A 27,952-nucleotide genomic window follows, 5' to 3' on the forward strand; every position below is an offset into this window, starting at 1 on the left:
TGTTTTATGTAAAATTTAATAGAATAAGCAGTTATTGCTTATGTTTATATTTTTTGTGCTTTGATCTTTGTGCCTCCAAGCCAGTTTTTTTCTTGTTCTTATTCTTATTTTTCACGTTGTGGGTTTCATAATACCGGACTCCGACTTTCTTGGAGCGCTGCTGCCTCTCAGCTCGTCTCCTCTGTAAATACACACAAAACATATTAGCAAGTCCACAGTATCCATAGCCTGAATTTGTTTGCATTCTTTCAAATGGTGTTTGCTTTGTATTCCAATACCTTAAGTGAAATAAATAACTTAATAGGAAACATTACTGATGTCCATGGTCACGTTAGAGAACTTTAACAGAAGATGTGACCAAACATGAACAGAATTCAGTCTTCCATTCCCCTTTGACAGTCCTAGCAGTGCTCTAAAAACCCCCTTGCTGTACAAGATTTGCTTACAAATCCTATTTAAAGTCCTACAAACGGTCTCTCTCTCTTAGTATTTAAGTTACACTGGAAGAATTGTTCAGACTTGATTAACAAGAAAAGGAAACAGCAGCAGCATTTCCCTTTGAAAACAGAACTGCCAATGACTTTTTGCCCATCTAGGTCCTCATTTTTGCACCTCAGCATTTAGATCCCTCCTCTCTTACCAGCACCAGTAGGCAAGCTAACACTGAAAGCAGAACAGTTCTCTACAAAGGATTCTCCCTTTCAACACTCTTTCTGTCATTGTCACCAGCTTGTCCCTCCTAGGGGCCCATGCTCAGCTGGAACACTATTGTCACATCTCGTGTCAGCAGCAGGTCACCGTCTTCACATTCCCCCCGCCTCACCTACAGGCCTTGCGCTCTCTTCCTGCTAATAGCGCCAGGTCTCAAACCTCTTATATTGATACTGAGCAAGCTACGTAGGAAAAAAGCCAGCTCTATTACTCCGCCTGTCTGTTATACTACAGGGGATCTCACTTACTTCTTTGGATGTAAGTTTCTTGCAAGGCTGTTCAGCCAAATGGTCATCGTCGTCTTCTTCTTCTGCTTTCCTTTTTCTTTTATTCTCCGTGCTGCCTGCAAACAGCAATGATCACATACTCAAGCGTCTTCCAAAACACTCATCTGCTCACAGAACTTAAGGCTGGAGTCACTGCCCCATCTACTTTGGCAAAGCAATCCTTTGGTCACGCTTTAATAGTTTTTACTAAAAACCCATGAATGTCCCTTACCAGAAAATCACTCCCTGTTACGCTGAAAAACCGCTCCTGATAAGCAGATTGCTTAAAGCAACATGTAAGTCTAGAAATATTTCATAGCCTTGTCGGAATAAGGTTCTCCCACATTATTTTGCCTTTAATCAAACTTGCTTTGGAAACTGAAGACACAGACTCTCAAAAGCGACCGCAGTAAAACCTATAGCCTGAAGTAGCTCTGTGCTTTTACAGTATCATAAAACACTTCCATCGCCGCCTGTGTAATGCTGTACCATGTGGAACGGATGTTGCTCAGACTGAAATCTGCCCACAGCAGCACCCTGCTCTGAACACAACATTTGTCTTCACTTTATCTTCGTTCACTAGTAGAGGACATCTTACTGCCCAGACCATCCAGTCCTACAGAAAAGCTAAAGCAAGGTCATGAGGCAGCCCTTACGTTCGCTATGGAAAGATTTAAATAAGTTAAGGGAAAGAACTTGCAGTCAGGAACTAATGAACACTCTCCCCTTATCTCCCCCCTCTTGCTTAGTGGATTTCCAAATGTGGAGTAGGAACATCTACTAATCTTGTTTTACCTCTGTCTTCATCTTCTTTGGGTTCTTCAAACTTCTGCATCGATTTTGCAAACACTTTTTCACTCAGCTGCTTAGGGATTCTACAAAAGATAAAACAGGGAATAGAGGAGTGTCATAATACAAAATGTAGCCACGCGCAAGGAGTGATCAATCTCCAGCAGGTCCCAGTGGTCTGACGTCAGCAAAGCCACAGTCTTCACATGGAAGAGAGATTCCAATAGTCTTATCTCTGGGGTTACTGGACTTGTGCTTGGCACAAAGAGACAAAAATTAACACTGACATCTTCGTCCTCACAAAGCTGGTAGATGAGCTCTGCTAAAACTGGGCCTGCTGTATGAGCTAGGATACTCTTGTACATGCACAGAGACCCGATTAACATATTCGGGTAGGACATCAGCCTTGGTATTGCTCAAGAAAGAGCTGAACATTAAGGAGAGATCGAAGAAAGAAATATTGCTACCCAGAATATCCACAGGTTTCTAAACCATACTGTAAGAGGCAGCTTTCCAAAAGTGAGAACATTTCTAGTTACGATGGCCAATAGGACTTGGAATATTCTTTCAAAAACAAACTGCTGCTCAGCCAAATTTCAAATATTTATGACTAAACTAGAGAAGCCATGGCAACAAGTCAAAAATGGAGTGAAACTGCAGCAGAAACACATTAACCCTCTTGTCCCCCTGTGAAAATACATGAGTCGCTGAGCATTCAGATACCTTATTGCTGAGAATCTCTTGGCTTTGGCTCTATCCAGAAATTTCTTGCATTTTGCAATCTTCTCCTCCAAAGCCTTAAGAACTGCCTTAGAGCTCTCCCTGGCACCTTGTGCAGCCACCTGTGATTCATTCTCTACCAAATCTTGATGTTGCTCATTTTCCTCTTCCTCCTCCTCCTCCGCAGGAGAATCACTGTCTGTTTCATCAAAGCCTGGCACATCTACAGGAACCAGGTCTTCTTCTGAGAACTGCGGTGCCACATTAATCCTCCCAAAGTTTTGCCGAACGTGTGACATGAGTTGCTTAATTTCATTGTCTGTATTATTCTTCTCTTCTACTGGCTCCACACTTGATGCTGCTAACTCAGAGATTTCCGGCTTGTCATTATCTTGGCTTGATGTCATCGCTCCTTCTCCTTCCGACGCAGGCGGCTACGAGAAAGGGTGTAACAGATAAAATAATATTATCCGCAGAGTCAGTCTGTCCAAACGATCTCTTTGGAAGAAACCTAAGACAATTAATTACTGGCATTTCTGCTAGTAGATGATTGCAAAACAGCTCAGACAGTTCTGTGGAAGAGCACTGCCACCTCATCCTCTCCACGTACTTCCCAACTTTAATTGAGTGTCACTTTAATCACTAGTCAGAGCCCAAAGACATGCCCTGCCCAAGGTACTCCAGGAAAAGCACCAGTGAATACCATTAGGAAAACTGAGTAATACGCAAGAAGAAAAGGCACGAGCGTCACATCCTCACCTGGGGACCTGTTTCTGCATTTGGTGGCTTCACAAAGAATGGAATTCTGCCCCTCTGCCAGTCATTGAGAACCATCTTGCTGACCGTTTGCACATCAGGCTCACCACCCTGAAAGAATCCAGTAACAGTTTCTGTCCGCGTCTGCAGGGCATACCACCTTTATATTACCTTTGCAAATGAAACATTCCTATTTCCCAGGTTCAGTGCAGAAACTGACCCACGCACTCTTCCAACCTGCAAATGCAGGAAGATCGCAGAATCCTAAAATCATTAGGGTTGGAAAAGCTCTCCAAGATTACCTGGTACAACCACACCCCTACCGCCACCATCACCCGCTAACCATGTCCCCAAGCCCCACGTCCAACCTCTCCTTGAACACCCCCAGGGACGGTGACTCCACCACCTCCCTGGGCAACCCGTCCCAACGCCCGACCGCTCTTTCTGAGGAGAAATGTCTCCTCATTTCCAGCCTGAACCTCCCCTGGCACAACCTGAGGCCATTCTCTCTTGTCCTAAAGTTGTCACACCTTTAGCAGTTTTCCAGTCCTAGAAGCAAGCTTCTCAAGAAAGTCTTCCGCATCTTTCCAGGAATCAATTTTGTACGTCTTTCTGATGTACTCTGGTTTGGCCCTTTCCAGCACCGCACTAATATGATCTTCAGGGCTTTTAATCTTTTCAACTTGAACCTGAAAATGAATGTCAAGAGTATTAACCCTTTGGAAAGCGTGCATTCACTTATTTCAACCCACCACAATGACAACAGCAAGAATTTTCCAGCGTTTAGCACAGATACATACCACTCCCTTCAGCACAATGTCTGTTTCTGAGTCTCCAGATGGATAAACTACACCTGGGCAGTCTATGAGAAAAATCCTCCTCATCAGGGTAATGTACTGCCACACCTGAAAAAGATTGGCAGTCATCTGTGTTACCTCCTTCCATGAACAGCCCTTTGTTCTGCTTTTAAATAGACAGTTCTAAAATATAGGAGTCATCTTAGAAACTTGGTATTAACGCACAGAAACAGAACTGAACTTGGCATTCTTGTTAGACAGCCAAGAAATTTTGCACCTTGCGCCTCTTTAATGCGGGAATCTCTTCCTACCTTAGTTTCACCTGCAATAGGAGCCACATTGCAGACCTTCTTAGACCGTAACGTATTGATCACTGAGCTTTTGCCAACGTTGGGATAACCAATGAAACCCACGCTGATCTGTTTCTTGTCAGAGTGTAACTGTTAAGAAACAACATTTCTTTTAATACTTAAAATAAAGCAAATACAAGCAGCAGCTGGGGACAGCATATAGCACTAATCTCAAGACAAGAAAAGCCATCTTGCTTTGGAAAATGAAGACACTTAAAATGAGAATATATTAACAGACTATGCATAGATGCATGATGTTAACAAGCCTGAAATATCTTCCCTTCTTCTACACATTCAAGTCAGACCTAGGAGTATCAATGGAATACTCTGTCTACAAGAAACTGAGGCCAAACAGTGACAGTTAAACCAACTCTTTGGGATCTCCTCAGTTTGATGTACATTTAGAACATGTTTGAAGGAGTATTTTCCATTTGCTCACCACAGAATGATGGCCACAAGAAAGTGTATTGAACCTCAAACACTAAAAATCCCACACTAAACAGGCATTCCCCACCCTCCTCCCCCCCAACAAAAACAAATCCCCAATACAAAGCCCCCAGATTGTTCTGTACCTTTCCAAACTGCCTTAAAAGCTGTATGAAGGCACCTTTGCCAAAAGGGTTTGTGAGGCTGGCGTGAAAAGCAAGTGTTGGATACTCCTGGGAAAGGACAGCAACCCAGCGCTTCTAAAGAGGAAAATACTGCTCAGTTAGGGATTCTGTGCTGCAGAGGCGGTGAAACAATCTGCTTATGAGAAGAACACAGCATCTTCGCTTGGGTCACAAATGCAGCTGTCTATGAAAATTGCTTTGTAGGAACCTTTGAAGCATTTCACCAACCCAATAGCTAAAAGCACTGGCTATTGTTTTTATAAAAAGACAATTTCCCAAAAACGCCTTCACTGCTAGCTAAAACTAATTAGTTTAACAATATAAACCAGACCAGCTGTGGTGGATATGGATCTTAAGCGGACTAACATTTAGCACACACTGGAGATACCAGCTGAACTGTTAAATCCAGACAGAGGAAGTAGAGAATTTGTGGCTGGTGACTGTTGCTCAACTGAGCCAAACTTGGAGGGGTTTAAATGGTAATTGTTACTTTTATAGCAAACAAGCAGAGAGTTCCCATTATCCCAGTTACATTACGCCCTCTGAGACCAGCCTGAGGACTGGTAACAGAATTAAAGCTGAGGCTACAAAAGGAACAAAGAAGGTCCAGAGCACAACAGGCAGGACTGTACTTACAGTAGCCCAGGTAGGAACAAGATCACATTTGTTCAGGACAAAAATGAGATGCTTCCAGTGTTTCTCTTTTTTCAGGAAAGATTCCACATGAGGGGAGCGAGTGCCCATGGGGTCTCTGGCATCAAGAACTTGAACAACAACATCTGATGAGTCTATCACCTAGAAAAAAAAAATCACGCAGAAGGAAAGTGTTAGACATAAACCTCCAAAATGAACGTTAGTAATTTTCTAATCTGCATCATTAATTTAAAAACCTTGTATCCTTCATGAACAATTGTCACTTTCCTGTGACAGAACCTCAGACTAATACCCATTAATCCTCCACTCTCTCTTCCCATACTCCCCTCCAAATTCAGGCTGGACAGCCCTGTAGCTTTTATGCACTATAGCTCCCTACGCACTAGAAAGATGTTTGCAGCACTTGGAAAAGTAAACACTGCAACCAAACGGGAAAATGAATTGCTTTAGCAGACAGAAACAATGTTCTCCATCCATTCTGCAGCAATTCAATTCCACCATTTCATAAAGGATCGGTGTATAAAAAGTGTTTTCTGGATCAATATGAAACACAACCAAGTAGGAACCTGCTGTTAGTCCACTAAGCATCTACAGCGGGGAGCTGTCAGTTTATGACTTGCTTTGAGCCAAGTGAATTTGTTTCACAGCTATTTCCTGCATTTTTGGCAGCACCTTACTGAAATCTGTTTTGCTCTATCATTCCCACTGCTTTTAGATCTAAGTGAGAAAGTTCTAAGCTACATTCAGAAATTCAGAACAAGAAATCAAGCAATTTCACATCTAACAGTCACTGAGAGCACAAACTGCTCTTACAACCCTGACTCATTCTCAGCTCCATTCCTCTAGCAGTCAAGGTGACTCATTGGAACATGAACGGCAGAGCACTCCAAAGAAGACCCTATCAACATGCCAGATGTTTCCAGTCTAATGAAACATAAGGGTATCTGACTGCTTTACTTGTGGTAAAACCCCAGGAATCCAAGCGAAGCTTACACCTTTGGCTCTGCCAGTCCATCTTTAGATCATGTACTTTACAGATGTTTGTCCCACTGGGACAAGAGCTCAAGGATCAAGCTCAGTCAAGCACAGATGTGAAAATGAATCCCTACTCTCTTCTACAGCTGTTTTTTTCTGTTCCAGTTGATGTACTGGATCAGTACCAGACCGATGTCAGAAAAGGGTGTATGGTGTCAAGTCACTAAGTACAGTTAGGCTAACAGGAAAATGAGGAAGCAAATTACATACTCAGGACATCTCCGCATGAACGAAGACAGTCTTAACGTTTCTAAGAAACTTTACAGCATATTCAGTTGTCATCAAAGCTTCCCTAACATGGCAAGATCTATAAATGAAGGGTTTTCAGAGCTTTTCTGATTACTGCTGTACAAGATTTCCAATGCTGTGCTGAAGCATTGGCCTTTGAAAAGACTGAAAGACAGAAAAAAAACTGCTGCAAATTATAAATGTTACTGACCTTGTAGAGCTCACCCCAGATTCTTTTGGACTGTCCTTTCTTATATATATCCTCTTGTGCTTCATCCCTGGAAGCGGATTACCACAGACATCAGCAACCACAATAACACGGTTATAGTGCTCTCTCCTCTAAAGCCATTTGGCTGTTCACAGACAAAAAAGGAGAGGAGGCCAAGCCCCCTGTTTAACCCAAAAACTGAGTTTGCAGATTTTCAGACATGCAACAGGAAATTAGTTACGAATGAATACAGAAGGGTCCCACGGGAGCAATAGTTCAGTTAAATATACTGGGGCAAAACAGAACTAAAACAAGTCCCAGCCAAATTCAACTGATTTCACTTTGCTTACTCATCAGACAGTAGCAGCACTGATGGAAGAACTAGATGCACGTTTTTTTTTTTTAAAGCCGACTTTCAAGGTATGTAAACAAAGAATAATTTCTCCTTTCCATTTACCTTACACCGGAGTCTTCTGTGACCAGGTCCCGGTCCTTGCCCTGATCGTAAGATTCCGATGAGGCCTCAGCATTCTCCAGCAGGGACTGCACATCGCTTGCAGAGAGATTCGGCCTTTTTCTTTGTGCTTTGGGGCCAAATGTTGTTTCAAACGTTTCTGTGTCAAGAATGTGAACTCTGGAGGTCTAAGGAAAGATGGGTTGGTAAAACGAAAACAAAAGCAAAAACTGTTTTCCATCTCTCGTGACACGCAGCGTACAAGACCTTAGTTCAATGCAACTCTGCAACCTGTGACGAGACTTAGAGGCACTTCCCTAACAGTGTTTGAGTTTTGCAGCTTAATCTCTGAGAAACGTAAGAGTGGATATTTAGTAAGCAACAAAACACACTGCACTTGCCAAAGAACTATGCTTCGGTTCTCTCTGCATAAATGATGTCAAAAGTAATTAAGGCTACAATGATGAAAATTTAGCTGCTATCTTTGATCATTTCTTATTTTTCTAACAAGTGCACAGATCTCGCCAAATTCACAGAATTTTGTCAGGGACAATTACAGTCAAAATCACAGATTTTAAAGCCTGTAGTGAATGCCAACTTTTATTGGAACAGCACACGATTCAGAGCTGAAAGAAGTCATTTGTTTTTATAACGCACATTTTAGTTTGCGGTAACCTTTTCTTCAATTTAGGAAACATTTTTATGACACAAACCTGGCAGATTTCCACACGAAAAAATACCCAACAATAACCCAAAATAATATTTCAGACTTTAGGAAAGAAGCCTGGTAATAACTAAAATTATGTACTTGAAACTTGATTCTACTTGAAAAGGCGTCTGCATGCGCAAGAATGTTCTTGGTTCAAGATAAAAAGCACATATTTGAGCTCAGAGTCATGGCACAAGAGCGGGCTAGCAGCATGATGCATCCTCAAAAAAAAAAGTCTATCTTTCACATGAGGAATTAGAAGCATTACAGCGATGTTTTCCAAAACATCCCTCCCCCAGTCATCTGCCCTAACTCCTTCCAATACTCCTACAAACGCACCAAATCTCCCACAGGTAAATAATATTCACGACATCTGTGCGCACAGCCCAGCCTTCACAAGGTGCAGAGGAACGATACCTACGTGAGGTTTAATCCGATCATGGAAAAGGGACATCGGTAGCTTGGTTTGCTTCATCACCACTCTGTACGGATCTTTCATGACGGTTTCCATTTCCTCTTGAAATTTCTGTAGGGATGACTGCTTGATCACACGAGTATTTCCTGCAGGTAAAAATCAAGGTTCCCCACGTTAACTGCTTCAGAGGCACAGGGAATATTAATAAAATATTAACACTCCATCCGGAATCAAAATAGTAGTGACAAGAAGTAGAAGACTTTACTTGAGACAACCCCAACATTTGGCATACATAAGCCAATCCCTTTCTTTTCCGTAATCTAAGGAAACTTTTACAAGTATCCCTAGGATACTTAACACACCCAAGCTACAATGTAGGTACACATGGATAAATCCCACAAAATAACCAAAGGAGACAAAAACCCACACTTGTCAGCAGTGTATGGGAAGCAAACACCCCACGTACAGGTACAGGCAAGGTGTGAGCCAATGCCCTTGCCTACAGCAGCAGTTTTTTTGCCTTCTTTTCCAGCATCTGTCCCACACAGCACCGAGATGACAATTCCTAAACACTCACACTCTAAAAACACAAAGTCCAACAGCTTCTGAGCCTGTTGAGTCTGAAAGTAGAAAAAAAAACACTTACCAAACCATTTAATATTTGGTTCCACTCTTGCAACTGTGCCTGGTGCCACCGTTGACTGATACTGCAGGGGTTTAATCACTTTGCCACGTTTGTTTCTAAGTGAAAAATGAGAAGGCATGTAAATTCACAGTGACGCATACACCCCTCTAGCACTTTTGCTTACTAGAGTAGAAGTGGATCCATAAAATCCAGAAAGACCCTTCCTTTCGAACTGGTACCCCGGGGTACCTTGACGTCAGACTGGAAGGTTCCCCTGTCGCTGCAGTTCAAAGGCCACAAATGATCCTGTCCTGATATTTTTCTGTGTCAAACCACATGGCAATGTCTCTGAAAATCACCTCGCTAAGAGTTTCTGTAATTTGAACTCTGTACTTTTCCACAAGAGTACAAGTAACTACACGTATTTATAAGATTGGCCTGGGGACAAGTTAAGAACAAGGGATAAAAGTTAGCATGCGATACGCAGAGCAAAATAGAATGCCAATTCCCTACAAAACATCTCAAAACTCCTCATTCTCACTCCAGCTTGACTAAACTCTTCACGAAGGCTGCACATGAATGCCATACTGGGGTGCAAAAAGCACTAAAGTATGATTTCCTAACAAAAAACACTTTCTTCTCTTGTGCTCGCATGCGACTTTCTAATCAGCTGAACCCATCAGCTTGCAGTGAACGCTGATTGTAAGATAAAGCTCCCCATTGAAACCTGGCTTAAGTTGAGTAGTTTTTAAGATACATATTCCCCAGTCCTCTCTCAAAACAAAGAGGAATCTGGCAAAACAAGACAAAGCTGCTAATCTGAACCAGAACCTTAAGTAACCCCGACGGCATCCACAGCATGGCAGAGGCGTGTGTTTATAAGGTGGGACTGCGTTGCAGCCACAGGTTCTCACGTAGAGGGAAGGAATCCCTTAGGAAGAGAGCCTTGGGGACTTCAGGCTCCTCAGATGTTCTGAGGTGAGCTTTTGAGTTGGACGTGGTGGAAATCTGGGCTTTTTGGGGTTCGTGACATTCCAGCGAGATCATATCAGCTGTTCCACGCCACGCGTCTTCCAGCTGAGCCGCACTCCCTGATAGCATCGCTGGCCTGGTTGGACCTCGAGATAAAGCTTCCCGGCTCCTGACTCGGAGCAAAGGAGGGGCTCTGCTCCAACCGGCGGGCCCTCTGTCACCAGACGAGGCACCAGCACCTCTCTGCGCAGCTCCCGGCCCGCACCACCGGACAGACAGCGGGGCCCGGCGGCTCAGCGCCACGCACCGGTAGCACCGATGTGACCGGGCCCTGCTCACCTCCGCTCCTTCTGCCGGTACATGTTGAGGCGCCGGATGGTGGCTCGGTCCCGCATGTTGTTGCCTCCCGCGCCAGCAACGCGATCTGGGGAGAGAAGGCAGCGTTAGGCCCGGCCCGGCCCGGTCCGGTACAGTAGGGTAAGGCCGGGCCCGGCCCGGTAAGGCCCGACCCGTCCCGGTAAAGCCCTGCCCGCGTCCCCAGACGTACCGGGGTTGGTGCTGGCGCGGGAGGGGTTGATGGTGCTGCGGCCCTTGTACCGTGGCTTCACCATGGCGCCGCCGTGCCGGGGCCGCTCTCGCCGCCCGCTCCGCCACACGCACCGGGCCGGAAGAGCTGCCACAGCCACTTCCGGCGTGAGGGGGGCAGCGGCGTGACGTCATTCCGCCGGCTCCAGTTCCCTACTGCGCAGGCGCCTGCTCGTTGCCTTGACAACCACTCGCGGCCTCCCCCCCTCCCCTCCCGGCTGCAGTTGCCATGGCAACGCGTGGCGCGGCCCGGCCTGGCCCGGCCCGGCCCGGCCCGCTGCGGCCTACCCCCGGCCCCGCCGCCCCCTCGGCCCCGGCCGGTTTCCGCCAGGCTCCGCCGGTGCCTGGGAGCCCGGCCCGCAGTGCCCGAGAAGGGCAAGAGCTCCGCGTTGTCCCTCTGTTGTGCCGGCCTCCGTTGTCTGCCCCGGGCAGCGAGGCGGACTGCAGGCGTTCAAAGGCGTTGTAATAAAAAGGGCGCTGGCACAAGAATCCTCATTGTTGTGTTGGTTCTTTTTTTTCGAAATGGTGTTGTTCGCAGAAACATAATCAGAATCATTTGGGAGCTTGGCATTAGTACTTATTTCCATTTGCAGATGAATGCATGTGGTCAGCAAACTGGTTCCTTGGTGCTGGTGGGAGCGCTGGCGCTTGGGTGCGGGCTGGCAGGCAGCGGGGTTGGGTTGGAAGGGTGTTTATAGGCACACGGGGCTCCTTGTCCTGGCTTCCTGGCACCCGCTTTTAAAATTTAGGAATAACAACACTCCCTTTTTTGTTTGCATGTAAAGAGTTGCATGGACGGCGCAATAACTTAAATCAAATTTAGGCAAATTATAGGTCTGAAGGCTAAGCCTACATTCATGTTACTGCCAGTTTTTACTAGAAGTTGGAAAGATCCTCACCTAGGAGGAATTAACAAAACTCCAGTGAAATTGTGTTAATTTGTACCAGACACTGGGCTGGGACCAGGCTGCTCAGCACACTGGGGAGCCATTCACCAAAATGAAGGCCTGGCCCATCATTTCTAAATGATTATTAGCGGCAGAGTATTCATGGCTATTTCAATTTCCTTCCAGTTCTGCTAATGCTCTTCTAAATCCAGAGCAATAACAGAGTCTCTGAGATTCTGTTCTTTTAATGATTTTCAGCATTTTGCTTTCAGGTAGTGCATAGTCCCTGCTGCACATAGTCGTAATTAGTCAAGACTTGTGAGATGTTTTGTAAGATGGCAGTCTTGCATTTTCAGTCTGTTTTGTTTAAGCCTACGATTTCTGGTGTTGGTTTTTTTGTTTGTTTTTTGTTTGTTGGTTTTTTATTACTTTTCTCTCCTCCTCTTAATAGAATTATCTATGCCTTAGGCATTTAAAAAATACACAGTGATGTGGGCATAAAAAATTAATTCCAAATTGTAGATAATTGTTTAAGCTATCAGACTTGAGGCTTATGTAGAAGAGTTTTTCTCAGGACAAGTGTGTTTTCTATTAGAGTTGATATTAATCTGTCAGAAGATCCTTTTGATTTTCAAATTTTTAGACTAAATAGTTGAGTAATACTCGCCCTGTTCTCCCCCACTCTTTCTTCCTTCTCCTTAAGAAAACACTCTTTTTATTGTTAGCAAAATATCTTGGAATGCATCTAGAAAATTGCTGTCTCTTTCTTTGTAAGAATAGAAAAAGTGTTAGACATTAGGTTATGTCATGGAGAACTTTTGTTGGTAATACATCTGAGTTAATCATTGGATCTCCACTTTGAAATCTGTGATGCTGAAGTCTCAGCACCGCTTTGTTCCCAGCATCACTTATGGTGAGCCCTGTCATCCAAATCAGAGTGAGCTATAGCCCTGAATTTTCTGTCATTAGGAAAGATTACACCGATAACATATGGGAATTGTATTCAAATTAGAATAATTTTTTTTTTCAGCTGCGCTCACCTCTCTCAAGTTTTTTCTGGACCAAACTTACATTACTGAGGCTAACTGTTAGCATTTAACTTGCAGCATCTCTGTAGCTGTGGTTGTTGGAATTGCTTATCTGCTAACATACGAGTCAGCTTAGTTTACTCCACTAAACTAATTTTATTTTTCTGCATGATTCACCAGCTTTTCATTTGCCATTGATGCATGCTTTCATTTCTTTCCTTTTTTTTTCTTTTTTTTCTTTTTTTCTTCTTTTAAATTTTCTGCAGTGGGATGCTGTCTATACGGTGTACCGAGCAGGACAGGGGGCTCGGTGATGTATGCCAGGCCCGGCAGAGCTGCCAAACGGCCTTAGTTTCATAGACAAGACTAGCCTGACCATTGTTGAATTTAAATCATTTGGAATTTTCTGTGGCCTCTTACTTGTCAAAATCCCAGTGAATGTGGTTATGTGATGCCATCAGAATGACTCATTGCCATAATTGCATATGTTCTAAGGGGTTATTCCCATTGTATTATTAAAAACTAGTGATGTTTGATTTTTGGCAGGGACTGTCTTCCTTGTATGATCTACAGATTTTGTCAATTAAATGAAAGGAAAATAGATTTCCAAGACTTAAGAACAAGACTGGACTTGTACTCAGAGCACTTTTTTAGTGTGTTATTGAGCTACTTTGCGTTATTTAATTGGATAAGGGCAACACCAGCCATCTTACTCTCCATGTTGCAGTGATTCCCTGCAGAGTACAAGGACAGAAGTGAGTTTCATATCTTTCAAAATTATCCAGAGCACTGCCAGAAGATACCGTAGATTATTTATCACTGCAATCATTTTCCCAACTCAGTTTCTCAGGAGTTAGTTTTCAGGAGTTAGTTTATACAGGAGTGGGAGGCAAGGCTCCTTGGCAAAAGGCTCCAGGTTTGATGTCTCCTTAACCGAAAAAAACAAGAGTGATCTCAGATATCGTTGCCTTGGATTTAAGAGATCTAAAACGGCAACTACAAGCAATAGGAGAAAGCCAGAGGGAGGAGAGAGGAGAACACTGAAGTCAAGCAAAAAAGTCAAAAAGTTGAAAAAGGACTTTGAGAGCCAAGACAGTTCTGTGCCCCCGAATCAATCCCTCAGAGCAAAAGTCATGCTGAATCCTGTGCAGTTCTCGCAGACACACAGAGCTTTCTGCATTACTGTCTGACCTTAGGCTGCAGATCTCTCTCAGGAATTAAGTGTTTACTAGCAATCTGGAAGTTAAAGCATTTGCATGTAACTAATTTACTTTTGCTCTTTGATTTTAATGGTGAAGAAAAGTGGCTTCTTTTCTGGAAAGCTGCACATGCTGCGCCATACGTTTTAGCCTTGTAAGTCTCTAGATTTGGCCTTTTTGCAAGCTGCCTCAGCAGTAATGGCAAACGAGGTCTTAACCCAACATTTTTGCTTGTGCTGTAAATAGCTATAGTATCTACCTCATTGCCTCTTTTTTCCTCCAAGAAAGATCCTGCTGTTCTTCAAAAATTATGGAGATTCTGGCATGCACCTCCAGCTACACTATGATTTGGCATTCGGTTGGGTATAATATGCTATTATGTGTATAAATGCCATCAGTGTGATTTATTTATGGTGACTGGTTATACAGAGCTGATATTTCTGTCATTTTAATAGAGATTTTATTTGTTTTGTTTTGTTTTGTTTTTAAATTGTTATGCCTAACATCTCATCCTGTGAAGACTATTGACTTAGTAAAATCTGTAAGTAAATACATATAGAAAAGGGCCCTTCTGGTGGTTTAAGACAATGTAATCCAAATAACAATATTAGTAATAACCATTTTCACTTTCCTACTATATTTCCTTTAATCGAAGCTTTCTTCTGTGTGAGAAATCAATTTAACATAAACATGAACTAAAAGTCTACACATCGCCTTCATCTCCATGGGGATATAAAGCTAGTAAATTATTGTTTGAGGAATATGTGTGCACACATTTAACTTGACTGTAGCTGATGAGAAACACAGATTTATCTTGCACAGAAAGGATAAAAATGTAATGCAACCAACCTGTGTGAAATTTGTCTGCCTCAGCTCCTAAATCTCAGCAAATGAGATAGAAATTAAACAGTTCCAAACAGTAAGCTGTTAATGCATTATTCCTTGCACTTTGTTCCCCTTTACCTAGGAATATTTATCCAAAAGCTAAGTAAACTACCTAGAAACCATCCTGCAAATTTTGAGTTGGTCTGTCCAGTGAATAAACATTGGTTGGCTCATGAGTATACATGAAGACCTTTTCTATTCAAAGGAGTTTCCTACAAAGGATCTGCCTCGCTGTCTATACATCTAGCAACTACTTTTCCAGTTCAGCAAATAGGTCGTCAAAGTACAGAACATGAATACATGCAGAATCCACAGCACTAACATTTCCGTGCCGTGACTCACGGAGGTCCATTTGGCTTCTGGATGGTAGTGGGTGGCCAAATTACTTCAGGAGAGACTTAGTCGCACATTCTAGATATTTTTGACCAGTTGGAATTTGACTCTGTTTTTGGTGAATAAACAAACAAAGCTTGTTCAGCAAACCCATTTCTTTATTTATTTGTTTAAAGAAGCATATTTTACAGTGATGCCACGGAGAGAACACCACAACAGATTTTATTTGGTGGGCTGAAAGAGAGCATTCATGTGCATGTGAGTTGAGATGATATCAATCTATCTAAGGAGATCTCCATTTTGGACTGTCGAGCTCAGCGTGCAAAACACGTTGGTCAAAGGCAAAAGGTTTCTAAATTCTGAAATGAACCAGCTGTCTGAGAGTGGGCATAAGCACTATTCTTGAGCTGATTAAAGAAAGGAAATTGATCTTTTTTTTTATAATTTCCTTCTAATTTTTCTAAAACAGTTTCATTTTTAATCATCCATAATGAAAAATCATGGATTTTCTTAATACACATTTTAAACTTTCATTTGCCTTCCTCCCTTTTTCTTCCCATTTCACTATGAAAAAGGAAGAAAGAAGGGAAAAGAGTGCAACAGAAATAAGTTCTTCAGTTTTTCTAAAAAAAACTCTAGAAAAGTCTACAAGATATGTTGTGTTGATTTATTATATGCTGTTTAGTTTTGAAATATTTGCACTAATATTGCCATGAGTTAGGGAATCCAGTCAGTTAACAGAGCCTTAGCGTCTAAAACCTTACTAATGCACTCTCTCTTCTCTTTAATCCTTGTTGAGAACTGGATTGAGATACTGAAGCAGGAGGGAAGAAAGAGTGGTTTATGAATTAGCAAGCTGAGGTTCATGAAAGGGTTACTGATTATTGCTGCTAAAAAGCGGAAGGGAAAAATGATTCTGCTTACATGCAGTGCCATGTCACAAACAAAATACTTATCTCACAGGCTAGCTGAGGCTAGAAAGCAAAGTGAGATCTGATCTTTCAACTGGGAGGCCTTCAGGAGTCGTCTGAACATGATCCATAAACAACTCAAAGGATGACTTTAAGAACCTCGTTCTCTCTCTGCTTGGTATGCTGGTCGTTTATCATTGTGCTGAAATGGAATCCCCTTTAAAAGATATAACGGCTTCTTGTTTACTTAAACACAAAGTGGATGATGGGCTGAAAGGTTTTGCTGCCAGCAGAGCAGTCACGGAGAGCTTGGTACAGCCCTGGGGCTGAAACAACTATGCAGCTCCCACGTCCTGACCTCTGCCAAAGCAGCCGCAGTGCAACGGGGCAAGAGGAGCCTCGGCTGTCCCCACCAGAGCTGCGCCGCCCGCATCCCCTCGTGGAAGAGCACCGGCACCCCGCCGGGGAGGCACCCAGAACCACGTGCCAGGGGCTTTCCACCACAGGCAACCCCTGCGAGGCAGAGGCAGTGGTACAAAAGCAAGGGCAGCGCTACTTGGGTTGGACAGCTTTAGCTTTGGGGTTGGCTTTTCCCTGCCCCTTGTCTTACTGGGGGAGTCGGGAGCTTCAGCGGTGCAGCACTGCACATCGCTGGGGACCTCCCCGGCTCCATCCCTTGGGACCAGAGGGGTTTTGCTGAACTGTAGAGGAATTAAATATCTGCCCCTATTTATATCGAGGAAGCACGATTTAAAATATAAGGGAAACTGAGCGAGGTGCCATGTTATGTCAAGGGCAAGGCTCTCCATGCCGAGAAGGGCAGTGTGAAGCATGCGCCCGCTCCGGTCTCACCACGTCTCCATCCAGCACCGTCCTCCTCCTGGCTCCTCTGCCCAGGTGCCAATTCCTGCAGAGCAGGAGCGTTTTTGCTCAATCCAGGACATTCCCGTTGGTGACGCGGAGACCAGTGCTTTCTACCAAACTTAAACGTTTGCTTTTCTTCATGGGGCCTGAACCGTGCCATCCCCCTCCCGCCTTCATTCCCTCTTAGTGTGTGTTGGGGCAGTGCTGGGCCGAACGGACAGGCCTGGCCTGGAGTCTGGTAGCTGTGACCGTATGAACAAAGTCACAACGTTTCGGCAACCTGCGGTGTGTTGTAACCTCTCATTTTCTTGAGCTGGGTCCTTTAACGGGAACTTCCTCGGGGGGTGGCGGGGAGCAGCGTGGGTCCTGTGCGGGCAGCGGGGCTGAGCTCAGGCTGCAACGCAGCTGGCAGCATTTTCTGGGGTTTTCTTACAGCTTTTGTGTGTTTCTCTTCCACAAGTGAGTCTCGTCCTGTGGGACACCAGCCTCCATAGGGGCCAAGGCATGAACCACACACTCAGGAAGCTGGTTGTCATCTTTTTTTTTTTTTTTTTGTTTAATTTGAAATAACTCTTTGAAGCAGATTCAGGGCAGATACCACTGACCTCTTACCACAAATGTTTAACATGTATTATTCTCAATGATAAAGTCATACAGCTTAAAACACAAAATAAAGGGGAGGGGAAGAGAAAGAGGCCACTGCCTTTGTGTGAGTCCAGTTCCCTGGTCTGGAAGAGCAGAAATTCAGTCCCAGCTGTGTCCGCCAGGCTGCCACCGTGCTGTGCCGGGGCCAGGCGGCTGGCTCGGCGTGGAGGCACTGTGTCATAAGGTCCTGTGCCCTTGTCCTTTGCTCTGGTTCATCCTCACCTCTTGTCCCTGCAGCGTCCCACTGCCACGGAGGGGTGCCGTCCGCGTCCTGGGGGTGCAGCCTCCTTAAGTATCGTGTATGTGGCTTCTGTCGGGTCTAGTCTAGGAGTATATGTCTGTCTTTCGGAACATGTGTAATGTTGTGTAGCAGTGCTCTGGTTCAATAAAGCTTTCATATACATAGCAGCAATGAAGTCTTGCCATCAGGTGACGGAAAGGGGCAGCTATTGGGTAGGGCTGGCAGATGTGGCGGGGACCACGGCCCCTCTCTGTTTGCTCTTCCTCTTCTTGGTGCCAGACTTAGCATCTTTGGTGTCTTTCCGATTTCTGTTCCCATTGGTATTATCTTGCTTTCCTTGCTCTTCTTTTTTCTTCCTTTTCCCTGCAGTAAAGCAAAGGGCAGGGGTGAGGTTCCCGGCAGGACGAGCATGCCCAGCAGGGTCCTGAGGGCTCCCGGCATGGCTTGAGGGGCAGCTGAGCCCCTTCCAACCACAGAGGTGCCCACCTGCCAGCCTGCTCTTTGTACTGCGAGCTGTTCCTAAATACACACAGGGAAGGGGGATCAAACCTGGATTTAGCTTTGCAGTTTCCAGCCTCTGGCAGGAGATTTGACACTTGCATCTCCCTGCTGCTGCAGCCTGTTCCCCTTTGCTAACGCACCTTGCTGCCTGCACCACTTGCAGCCAGGCGGGGCTCATCCCCCCCTCCCTGCTCGCTGGTCCCGTGCTGTTACTCACTGCTCAGAACCGGTTCCCCTCCAAGCAGTCAGCCTAGCCACAATCTTGTCCATCCCGTAAGGGGATGACCAAGCCACCATTCATCCTGTGGACACAGCAATTCCTGGGAAAAGCACAGACCTAAGCATTCCTACAAAGGAGATGACAACTCCCATCTGCGCAGCACACAGAGCTTGCTCAGCCACCTTGTTTGCTCTTTGCCCAAAGGAGCTAAAACACCCGAAGCCTGCAGGACAGGCAGCAAGCTGTGCTGGGGATCTGTGCCAGCTGCACCAAGGGTCTGCCCAGCTGCCCTATCACACCGGGGTCCCTGGGGGAGCTTTGTTTGTGCAAAATGCAGAGCAACATCGAGTCTTTTAGTACCTGTAGCACAGAGGGGTGCTGAGATCTACAGCACATTTATGGTGCTGGGCCATTAGGCTAAATACTGACATGTGGCGTGGTGCTGTGGAGAGGTGGTGAAATGCTTGGTGCTCGCTCACCTTCGGGGCACTGGCTCTTCTGCACGGTGCACCTCCGCACCTCCGTGGTGGCGGGGCACAGGGACACGTCTCCAGAGGGAGCCTGCAGGATCCGCCGCGTTCGATCCTCATTACCCTTCTTGAAGCCACACAGCTTCCTCTTCTTGGAGCAGGGCCCCCAGGGACCCCACTCACTCATTTCACATTGTGCTGCCAGAAAACAAGAAAGGCCAGAGGTAACTCTTGTCTCTCCACGGCTGCCTCTGTCCTCCCAGGAGCCCTCCCGCAGCATTGCACCTCTCCCCGCCTGAGGCTGGAGGAGTGTGTGTGCTTCCCCAGCAGCTTTCTAGGCTTTCACAGCACCCCTTTCCTACTATATGGTGAACTCTGAGCTGTACACACTCCACGAGCAGTTTGCAGTGACACCATGGTGCTACAGTACCAAGCAGGCTCCAAAGGGCTGGGTACAGGGACACCTGTACCATCACCCACTAGACACCAGTACAACACCATCTCTGAAGAGTTTGTTTTATCATCTAAGCCAACCTGAAGAAATACATGCTACTGGACCTGACAGATGCATAGAAAGCTCAGTGGAAGGTGCCTGAGCATCGCTTACCAGGACTGCTGCACTCCATGGTGCCGTTGGCAGCAGAGTAGCCTTCAGGGCATGTGACGTAACATCTCCCTTTGTGCAAATACAAACCTTCCTTACATTTTGTGCAAAAGTTTCGGCTGAAACAGGACTCACAGTTCTCAATTTTGCATTCTGGGGGAAACAAAAACACAAAGCCATCACGCAGTCTGACGCGAACACAAGTGCTGGCAGGCTGGGCTAGCCTGAGCAGCACACGGGAGCTGTGATTTGCGCTGTGTGCCTGTGCCGGGCTGAGGCTGCGGCTGTGCAGGCAGGGCAGCTTGGGGAGGGTGCCAGTGGACAGGGAGCAGGCATGGGCAGTGAAAGAGCTGAGTCCAAAGGCTCAGGAAGCTCCTGACCTCTCTCACCAGTTTGCTTCTGGCTCCAAGGAGGCTGCAAGCAGCCAGGGCGAGTCTTTGGGTGCCCTGCCAGGCTTGGTTGTGCTACTTGAATGGACGTTAGTTTTCTTTGCATTGTTCCCTGCTACAGGACAGAGCCACTGTGCTGCAGCAGCAGCTTCCAGGTGGAAATCAGGCAGGGTGGAAAAGGTCTGGGCTTGTGTTCAGCCCAAGCACCAACTGGCTGAAGTGGGAAAGCAGAAAAAACAAAGCCCAGTCTCAGCTGCTCCAGCTGCAGCTATAGTATGGGCTGCAAAGAAACCGAGCTGGACAGAAACCTGGCCTTCAGGGTGGTTTGCACGAAACTGCCAGGGAAGTGATCACATTTTTCCACGTCCAGTTTCCTTCTGGTGCTCTGGCTGAACAAGGCAGCCCCAGGCTGAAGTTCTCACTTAGAGAGCTGCTTCATGACCATGGATGGGCAGAGGAGAGGAGCACCACGACCTGCCCGCAACACGGAGAGACCACTGATACTCACTGATGCACTTGTTCATGTCTGTATTGCGAAGGCCAAAGTATCCCAGTGGACAGGAAGGTAGGCAGATCCCAATTTGCCGGATATCATTCCTCTCCAGAAGGATGAAGAGCTTGGGGGAACATCTCAGGCACCCATTGAACTCGGAGCACAGGTCGCAGCCCCTGGCACAGCCCTGACTCAGCTCAGTGCTAACTGGAAAAGCAGGAGAGGCAACGGTGAGCACCCACCCCACGGGCACCGGGACACCAGAGCTCTGCAATTCTGTGATTTTTCCCCAGCCTTGTCCTTTCTGATGGTCCCCGGGGCTTGGGGTTGTCCCACAAGGGAGGACACGGCACCACGGCCAGCTTGAGACGGGGCATCACTGCTGAGCCCTGCCACTCGAGTAAGAGCCAGCTCTTTGGAGGGCGGCCAGCAACTTCCTGGAGACAAATGCCCCTCTGAGGGAAGCTGCCATAAATATTTGATGCAAAGTATGAGTTCGTGTCCTGACATAAGTGCCGCCCGGAGAGAACAAATCAAACCCAGCTCAATAATTCATTAGCCCTGTCCCTGCGCATGGCTTTGCCCAGGGGACCCCTTGGCCCCCCTGCACTCGCTGCAGCTCTGGATCCGCTATGTCCAGGACCCCAAAGCAGTCACCAGCTACAAACAGCACCCCACTGCCTAAATGTCCTGTTAGGGCAGGACTTCACCCAAACAGAGGTCACACAGCGGTGCCGCTCCAGGCACCTCCAGGGCAAGCAGGGACTGGAGCCATGCAGTGCTGGAGGGAAACGCTCTGAGTAATCCTGCCTTGTGCTCTGAGCCGGGCTGAGGCCAAGCTACATCGCACTGTGACCCCTCTTACGTTCACTGTATCTGGCAGCGTAGGAGATTTCACTGCCCCCAAAATAGAGATGTGTTCTCAGCTCCTAGATTCAGTCCAAAAAAAATACTCAATCCCATGTCTTGAGAGTTTTCTGCTTTTAATTATCATGTAAAATGCTGCTTGTTTTGAAACCAATAGCATTCTTTGCAGGCTAGAATGCAGGTTATTTTTATTAGTTTATTATGCAAGCAGTGTCCTTGTTTATAGAGAGACTGTGTATTTTAAAATGTATTCCTTTAAAAGCTGTGTTTACTACACTTCAAAAGCAAGTGCGGAGCACCAGAGTGTTCACATGCCAGCCTGAGAGGTGGGGAAGCTTTCCTCTCCCTCCCACCGTGACCTGGGGTGCCAGCAGCTCCCCTGCTCCTTGTCCTTGCCTTGTCACCAGTCCCCACTTGTCTGCACAGTGCAGAAGCTGCTGTAGCCTCGGACAACGAGACAGAAAGCAAGAGGGGTCCCCAGCCTGGGGACCCACAGCACTCGGCTGCCAGGAGGGCTGGCCAGGTCTGGGCCAACCTCCCTGCTCTATTTTGGGTTCTGGAAGCAGGAATCCTCATAGGGATTCAGCCCCATCCCTCCTGCACCCCACAGTACTGAAGTTTGCTTCTGTGGCAAAGGTACGAACCGAGACTCGCTGGGAATTGTGCTTAATAGCATTAGCCACGACATCGAGTTTTCCCTGTTCTCACGGAGCTCCAGCAGTCCCAGTTTTAACATAAAATCATTTTTCTATAATTCAATTTAAACCCGTTTGAACGCAAACCACTTCTAAAACGAGCTCGCCTAAATGAGGGGAAACCCATGCGGCTGCTTTTGTGTGTTTCAGGCTGCTTGAGTCCCTGGGTGGGGCTGGCTGAAGCCAGTCCTGGCCGCAGGGGATAATTAAAACCCGTGCTTGCCATGCACCTTGGGTTGCAGCTCCCCGGCACAGGAAAAGGGACTGCAGCAGGCAGGATCCTGCGAGTAGCAGAGCTGCACAGGACCAGGGGAGGACTGAGACCTCGCTGGGCACCAGGAGGCTCTGCCCAACCCTGCGCATCTACAAACATTCCCGGTCTGCACGAACGGCAGCGCATCACGAGGAGCAGAGAAGAAGAAAACCATTTCATACGTACTTCGTCTTTGCCTCTTGCCCTTCACCACTTTGCTGCTGCCTGTTAGATCCATCGAGCTCAGAAAAACCACCACCACAAGCAGTCCAAGCTGCATAGTAACTCTCCAGCGCTGCAGCCCTGTATCGCAGGGTGATCGGAGTCCGTCCCGCGCCTGGGGGGGCTCTGCTGCCACTAAAACCTCTGGGGCTTGCTCAGAGCTGAGAGTCTGTGTGTGAAGCCTGGTGCAGGACCATATCCACAAGCTCCCGGCGCAGCAGCAGAGGCCTTAGGTAGCAGGTAACATGGTTCTGCCTTCATCCCCATATGGAGCGCAGGAGCTTGGGTCTAGTCCCATCTGGGGGCTCAGGCAGTGAGCGTTAGCTGCTCGTAGTTTCCACGGGCACACGCAGGAACTGGAAAGGAAGAGGAGAAAAGATTAGCTCCACCAGATAATGAACACTGGTCTCCATCGTTCCTGTACGGATTGGGTCAGCACGGTGCCAAGCGTAGAGCAAAATTTGGGGGAGAAGCACATGGAGGGGGAACACCCTCCAACCCCACCTGCACGTCACTGCTCGCCTTAATAACTGCACACAGTTCTTTTACATGGAAATGCCTGCCGTGGTCTTGCCATCTGTGGATGCTGAACCTGACTGCAGCTGTAACTTGTTCGTTGCAGTGCCAGTGCTCCTCAGCCCCTGCTCGCCAAGCAGCAGACGGCCACTGCGGGCTGCCAAGCGCACAAGATGTTTCCTATCAAGGGGGCACCTCTGGGGGCTGGGAGTCGAGCTGGGTGTGCAGCGCTGTCCCAGGGGACAGGGAGGGATTGTCCTGGGAGCATTCCGAAATGCTGTGGTTCTGCTCCGAGGGCAATTGCAACCCCCTGAGCTCCCCGTCCTTCAGAATGCAGTGCTGCTGCGGCGTGCAGCTGGGGGAAGCCCTGCACCGGGCAGCAAATGCAGCTCTGGGAAATGGAGGAATGGCTGTGGAGGTGGATTTGGGTGCTCCAGAAGCGGAGGAAGCACAACTCCCAGGCTGAGCAGAAAGCTCTGGCACAGCACAGCGGTGCTGCGCTCTTCTGCACGCAGCTGGCAGAGTGCAGCCCCACCAACTGCTGCCATTGTGTGGGAATAAAGGCGACAACATTCACTCTGTGAGGTCAAATGAAACAGAAAATGGTTTTAATCCCTTTATAATAACTGTGCAGTCACTGATGCCCCCAATGGCCAGTGGCGATGGGGCTGGAACGGTGCCCGGCTGCAGCCCTGGGCATCACAAAGGGGTGCAGGACCCTGCTGCTCACACACCTTGCACTCATCTATCCTGGGGAGACACCTTCCATCCCCATGGCATGCAGGGACCAAAGAAACCATGGGAGCCCACCCAGCTCCAGCTGGGAGCAAGCCCCGCACCCAGGAAGGTGCTTCCAGGGGCTGACTGCACCCCAACGTCACCACCAGGAGCCCCGAGCAGGCACGCACGCAGCAGAAAAGCTCTTGGAAACTCTGCTGCTCGTAGCAGCAGTAGCAGGTTGGCAACATCTCGAGGTAGCAGCTGGAGGAAGATGTGACCCGTGTGTTGCCGGGCCTTGCAGCAGCACGTCTCAATGCTGAGCTGAGCACCAGAGCGGGAGCCTCGGGGCAGCGTTGGTTCAAGCACACCGACGCTGTCGGGAGGGCACGTGGCACCGCGGGGTGCTGCTGGCATCCTCCCGCCCCAACAGCTTTGAACTTTTCACCGTATCCCCGCTGCGACTCCCCCGAGAGCTGCTGGGGCAAGAGCACAGCGCTGCCCATGTGCTTGTCGTTACAGCCCGCAGCATCATCCAGGGGATTTTCAAATAAATAATTAGTCACTTGTGTAAACACCAACTTGTTCTGCACTTCCAAGCCTGTTTGCTGCAAGCTGCTTTATAAACACTGTCAAGTGCTTAAGCTGGGCTGTTGGGAGTGTTTACCGGAGCGGAGATCTGTGCAGAGATCACAACCCTGGCCCGCTGCAGCCTCCCTGCGCTCAGCATCCATGGGCACACGTGTGGGGCACCCCTGCATGGAGGGGTGAAGGCAGCACAGCTGCCTGCATCCTCTGGGCAGCACAGCATGGCACGACATGGCATGGCACAAGGTGATGTGGCATGGCACGGCATGGCATGGCACGGCACGGCACGGCACACCTTGGCATGGCATGGCATGATGTGGTGTGGCATGACACGGCGCAGCATAGCGCGGCACAGCCAGGAGGACCCCAGGGATGCTCACCAAGGTGAGCAGGGCTGTGTCAGCGCAGCGCAGCCCAAACCCTCCCCAAATTAGCCCTGAAAGGCAGCTGCACTGGTGGGAGCACCGCCGCCACCTGCTCTGGCTGCCCCTTGTTGCTAATCCCAGCACTCATGCAGGTGACGTGCCCCGCAGAACACACACGCTGGACCTGCTCCACGTCCTTCCGTGTTTACACAACAGTCGCAGCTCAGACAAACCTCCGCTGCTGTTTCGGGGCAGCAGCAGGGATGTTCGCAAGGAGCAAACACTCCCCCAGCGTGCCAAGAGCCAGCGTGAGGCTTGAACCTCAGCCGTATGAGCCCATCCCTTAGGGCTCGCTCGGTGCAGGGGCAGGGACGTGCCATGGAAAACCTGGAACACAAACTCAGCAAACGCTTTTTCCTCCTCCTTTCCTTGCAGCCTAGCCCAAAAAGAGCCTGAGCCTCCAGCAACAGCTGCTCACTCAGCACAGAAAAGCTACTGGATGCTGAGAAGCCCGTGCCACGGTGGGTCCCCAGCACATTCTCCACATTCAACCCCCCCCAAAATCTCTCCGCAGGACTTGTGCCTGTGGCCTGCCCTCCAGGAGAGGAGCCGGGTTCCCAGCTCTTTCCACCCTCACCTCAGGACACAAATTATGATTCTTGATGCTATTGCAGCCATCAGTCAAGCTCAGGTTGCTGCAAACAATTTCCAGTCTAAACATTAGCAGGATTTATGCCATTATCCCATCGACAGGAAGAATTCGGGGTAACCTGAATTGCTCTGAATTCATTTATGGAGAGACCTGGCCCCTGCATCTGAGATGACAGTAAGCCTTGTTTGCAATTCAATCAGGATAAATTGGTCCTTGGGAGCTCCAATACAAACCAGAAAATGTAAACCATCCAGATAATTTACCATTAGTCCTCCTACACACAAGGTGAGAAAGACCAACGTTATATCCCTGGGATATTCGAGACCTAATCCGCAATAACTAAATTGCTGATATATTGCCTCTCACCGAACGTATCGGGCTATCAGTAATGTAAACGGGCTCTCCGAAGGTTTACTGAAGCCGGGAGAGAAGGACCAGATGCTGGAGGGCTGGAGGCAGGACAGCGGCCAAGTGCAGCAGCAGCGGTAATGAACCCCAGGACCTGCCCGCTCGGCTGCCAGCACCCGGCTGGACACCGGCCCCGAGTGCGGAGGATTTGGAGTTTCCACATCCTAGAGCTGGGGAGAAAACTTGAATGTCACCTTGGCAGCCTGCTTGGGGGGTGGGAGCGGTGCAAATATGCTAGGAGACCGGACTCCAGAAATTTATTCATTCTTCCCATTTTTTTTCTCAATTTCTAACTAATTTCCGTTTCCATTTCCGTTTCCATTTCCATTTCCATTTCCATTTCCATTTCAATTTCAATTTCCCTGTCCAGCCCTGCTGCTGCAGCAGAGCCGAGTCCCACCAGGTGGGACATAGCCAGCAGGAGAGGAGGCACCTTTCAAACAAGCAGAAGCCCACACACGCGTTTATCTCGCTGCATGCCTTGCCCTCCCTTGGCAAAAGCCTCCGGCAGCCTCCCCGAGACATCTGAAGCTCGCAGTCTGAGGTGGGGCTGGGAGCCGGGCGGGCTCCGAACGCACCCCTTTGGGTGCCCTGGAGCCGCGGGTGTCAGGATCCAGCCCCAGGGGGCCCCATCCCAGCACCTTTGGAGCTCCTCACATCAGAGGGGCTTCCCCAGGGCTGGCTTTGGCGAGCTGAGCACAGATGGGGAGTGGAGCAAAGAGGTAAGAACCAGAGAGCAGCTCAACACCAGCCACCTGCACGTGGCCCCTGTGAATGCAGAAGCCCACCAAGCACCCACAAGGTGGGTGAGGGCTGCAAGGACACTGCGAGCTGCAAGAGGAGCAGCAACGCCAAGCACCCCATCCGCCTGCAAGCCCCCAGGCATCTTCCTTGGCCGTGCCACACCGTTACGCCTACTTGATCCAGAGATGTGCCCACCTTGCACGTCCGTGGGCGCTCCCTGCACCCAGTGCCTGTGCCCTGCCTGCCCCGTGCTGCCTGCAGGGTCACCCCGCACAGCTGGGGACCCCCAGGGTCACCCCGCACGCAGGGGTGGCTCGCCCGTGGGATGCCCATGCTGCAGAATCGGCACAGAAAGGACAGTTTCCACCAAAAGCACATTGTGCTCACTGCTAGGACAGTCTTGCTCTCAGTCAGCAAGGCAGAGAGAGCTACATGCTACAAAAGAAGCTCTTTGAAGCCCTGGGTGGTGGAGAGTCCCATGGGTGCCCGGCGTGGGCATCGCGGCTGCCGCAGGGTGTCTCACCCGGCCAGCGGCCCCGTGCAGCACATGCAGAGCCACTTTGTTCTGCCTAATCCTTGAAGCAATAAAAGAAGGCTGCATTAAGTCAAATTTCCGAACCAGAAGGTCTTCATTTGATATTATATCCGAGTGCCAAGTTCTGCAAAATCCCTAACCCATAAACTTCACTGAAAAGAAAAAAAATAATAAAATAATAAAAACCAATCTGGCAGCGGAGCTCTCCGCAGCATTGTTGAGGTCTGACTCCTTCCACCAGCTTCTGCACTGCATTCCCCCACATCTGCGGAGCCGTGCTGTGACCCTGCAGACGGGGAACGCGACGAGGAGGGGTCCAGCCGGCGGGCACCCCCCTGCCCCAGCCCCCAGCAGCAGCCCCCAGCCCCGGTGAGCTCGGGCTCCCCGCGCAGCACGCACGGCAGCAGCTGCTCCAAGTGCTCCTGCGATTAACAGTGCCACAGTCCTCTCTCTGGGAGCGCTTGTGCTCGGCACTGTAAAACACCAGGAAATTTTTTACTGGGGGATTTCCACTGCCCTTGCTGCTAGCACTGGGACGAGGAGCAGCAGCGAAGCTCTGCGGCAGGCTGCAGGCTCTGCTGTGCCCACGGGAGCAGGGCAGGAGCTGCAAGGCAGGAGCTGCAAGGCAGGAGCTCAGCTGGGGTCCCAGAAGGATCCAGCCCGTTTTGTTTTTTAGGTACAACTTCACGTGGCTTTAAGCCTCCCCTAAAGCTCAGTAACTCACCAAATGCCAGCTGGTGACGAGACGCACTGCAACGGTAGCAACCAAAGCAAATTTCAGGCCAGGGATTTCAAACCAGAGCATTTTGGACCAGTGCAGATGGGGCGGACTGAA

General features: G+C 48.4%; 2 protein-coding genes and 1 long non-coding RNA gene across 7 annotated transcripts in view; 1 reads left to right on the plus strand and 2 right to left on the minus strand.

Moving 5' to 3' along the window:
• Nucleotides 1–11,038, minus strand: GNL2 (G protein nucleolar 2). Its single transcript, XM_040534694.1, has 16 exons — nt 10,848–11,038; nt 10,640–10,724; nt 9,350–9,444; nt 8,710–8,849; nt 7,583–7,767; nt 7,129–7,195; nt 5,637–5,795; nt 4,962–5,075; nt 4,351–4,479; nt 4,043–4,147; nt 3,773–3,931; nt 3,246–3,353; nt 2,490–2,920; nt 1,773–1,852; nt 960–1,054; nt 1–181 (listed from the first exon to the last, which is right to left on the minus strand). Exons 1-16 carry the CDS (start codon nt 10,909–10,911, stop codon nt 32–34), a joined length of 2,166 nt encoding a protein of 721 aa, XP_040390628.1. The 5' UTR covers nt 10,912–11,038; the 3' UTR covers nt 1–31.
• Nucleotides 10,645–27,200, plus strand: LOC121058760. The gene is made up of 3 exons (XR_005814335.1): nt 10,645–10,797; nt 25,214–25,299; nt 26,209–27,200. It is a non-coding gene; the product is annotated as an uncharacterized LOC121058760 (long non-coding RNA).
• RSPO1 (R-spondin 1) overlaps nt 15,362–27,952 on the minus strand; it is a 28,552-nt gene continuing 15,961 nt past the window's right edge. For 4 of the 5 annotated variants that reach the window (XM_040534698.1, XM_040534700.1, XM_040534699.1 and 1 more), the window contains 5 exons: nt 22,557–22,948; nt 20,571–20,762; nt 19,677–19,826; nt 19,079–19,267; nt 17,530–18,241 (listed from right to left, as the gene is read on the minus strand). In XM_040534698.1, coding sequence (XP_040390632.1) covers nt 18,084–18,241; nt 19,079–19,267; nt 19,677–19,826; nt 20,571–20,762; nt 22,557–22,650 — 783 coding nt within the window. In that variant the 5' untranslated portion in view covers nt 22,651–22,948 and the 3' untranslated portion in view covers nt 17,530–18,083. Of the gene's footprint in view, nt 18,242–19,078; nt 19,268–19,676; nt 19,827–20,570; nt 20,763–22,556; nt 22,949–27,952 lie in introns of all 5 variants that reach the window. The other variant, XM_040534701.1, reaches the window with a different exon arrangement.

The sequence above is a fragment of the Cygnus olor genome, chromosome 23 (genome assembly GCF_009769625.2).
Source record: "Cygnus olor isolate bCygOlo1 chromosome 23, bCygOlo1.pri.v2, whole genome shotgun sequence".
NCBI classification, from domain to species: domain Eukaryota; kingdom Metazoa; phylum Chordata; class Aves; order Anseriformes; family Anatidae; genus Cygnus; species Cygnus olor.

Excerpts from the sequence above, each read along its gene's own strand:
- GNL2 (XM_040534694.1), bottom strand. The coding sequence starts at position 10,911 with ATGGTGAAGCCACGGTACAAGGGCCGCAGCACCATCAACCCCTCCCGC. Across the intron at positions 4,148-4,350 it reads CTATTGCAGGTGAAACTAAG|GTGTGGCAGTACATTACCCT; the intron begins GTAGGAAGAGAT and ends AATCTTTTTCAG. Across the intron at positions 3,932-4,042 it reads ACATTGTGCTGAAGGGAGTG|GTTCAAGTTGAAAAGATTAA; the intron begins GTATGTATCTGT and ends ATTCATTTTCAG.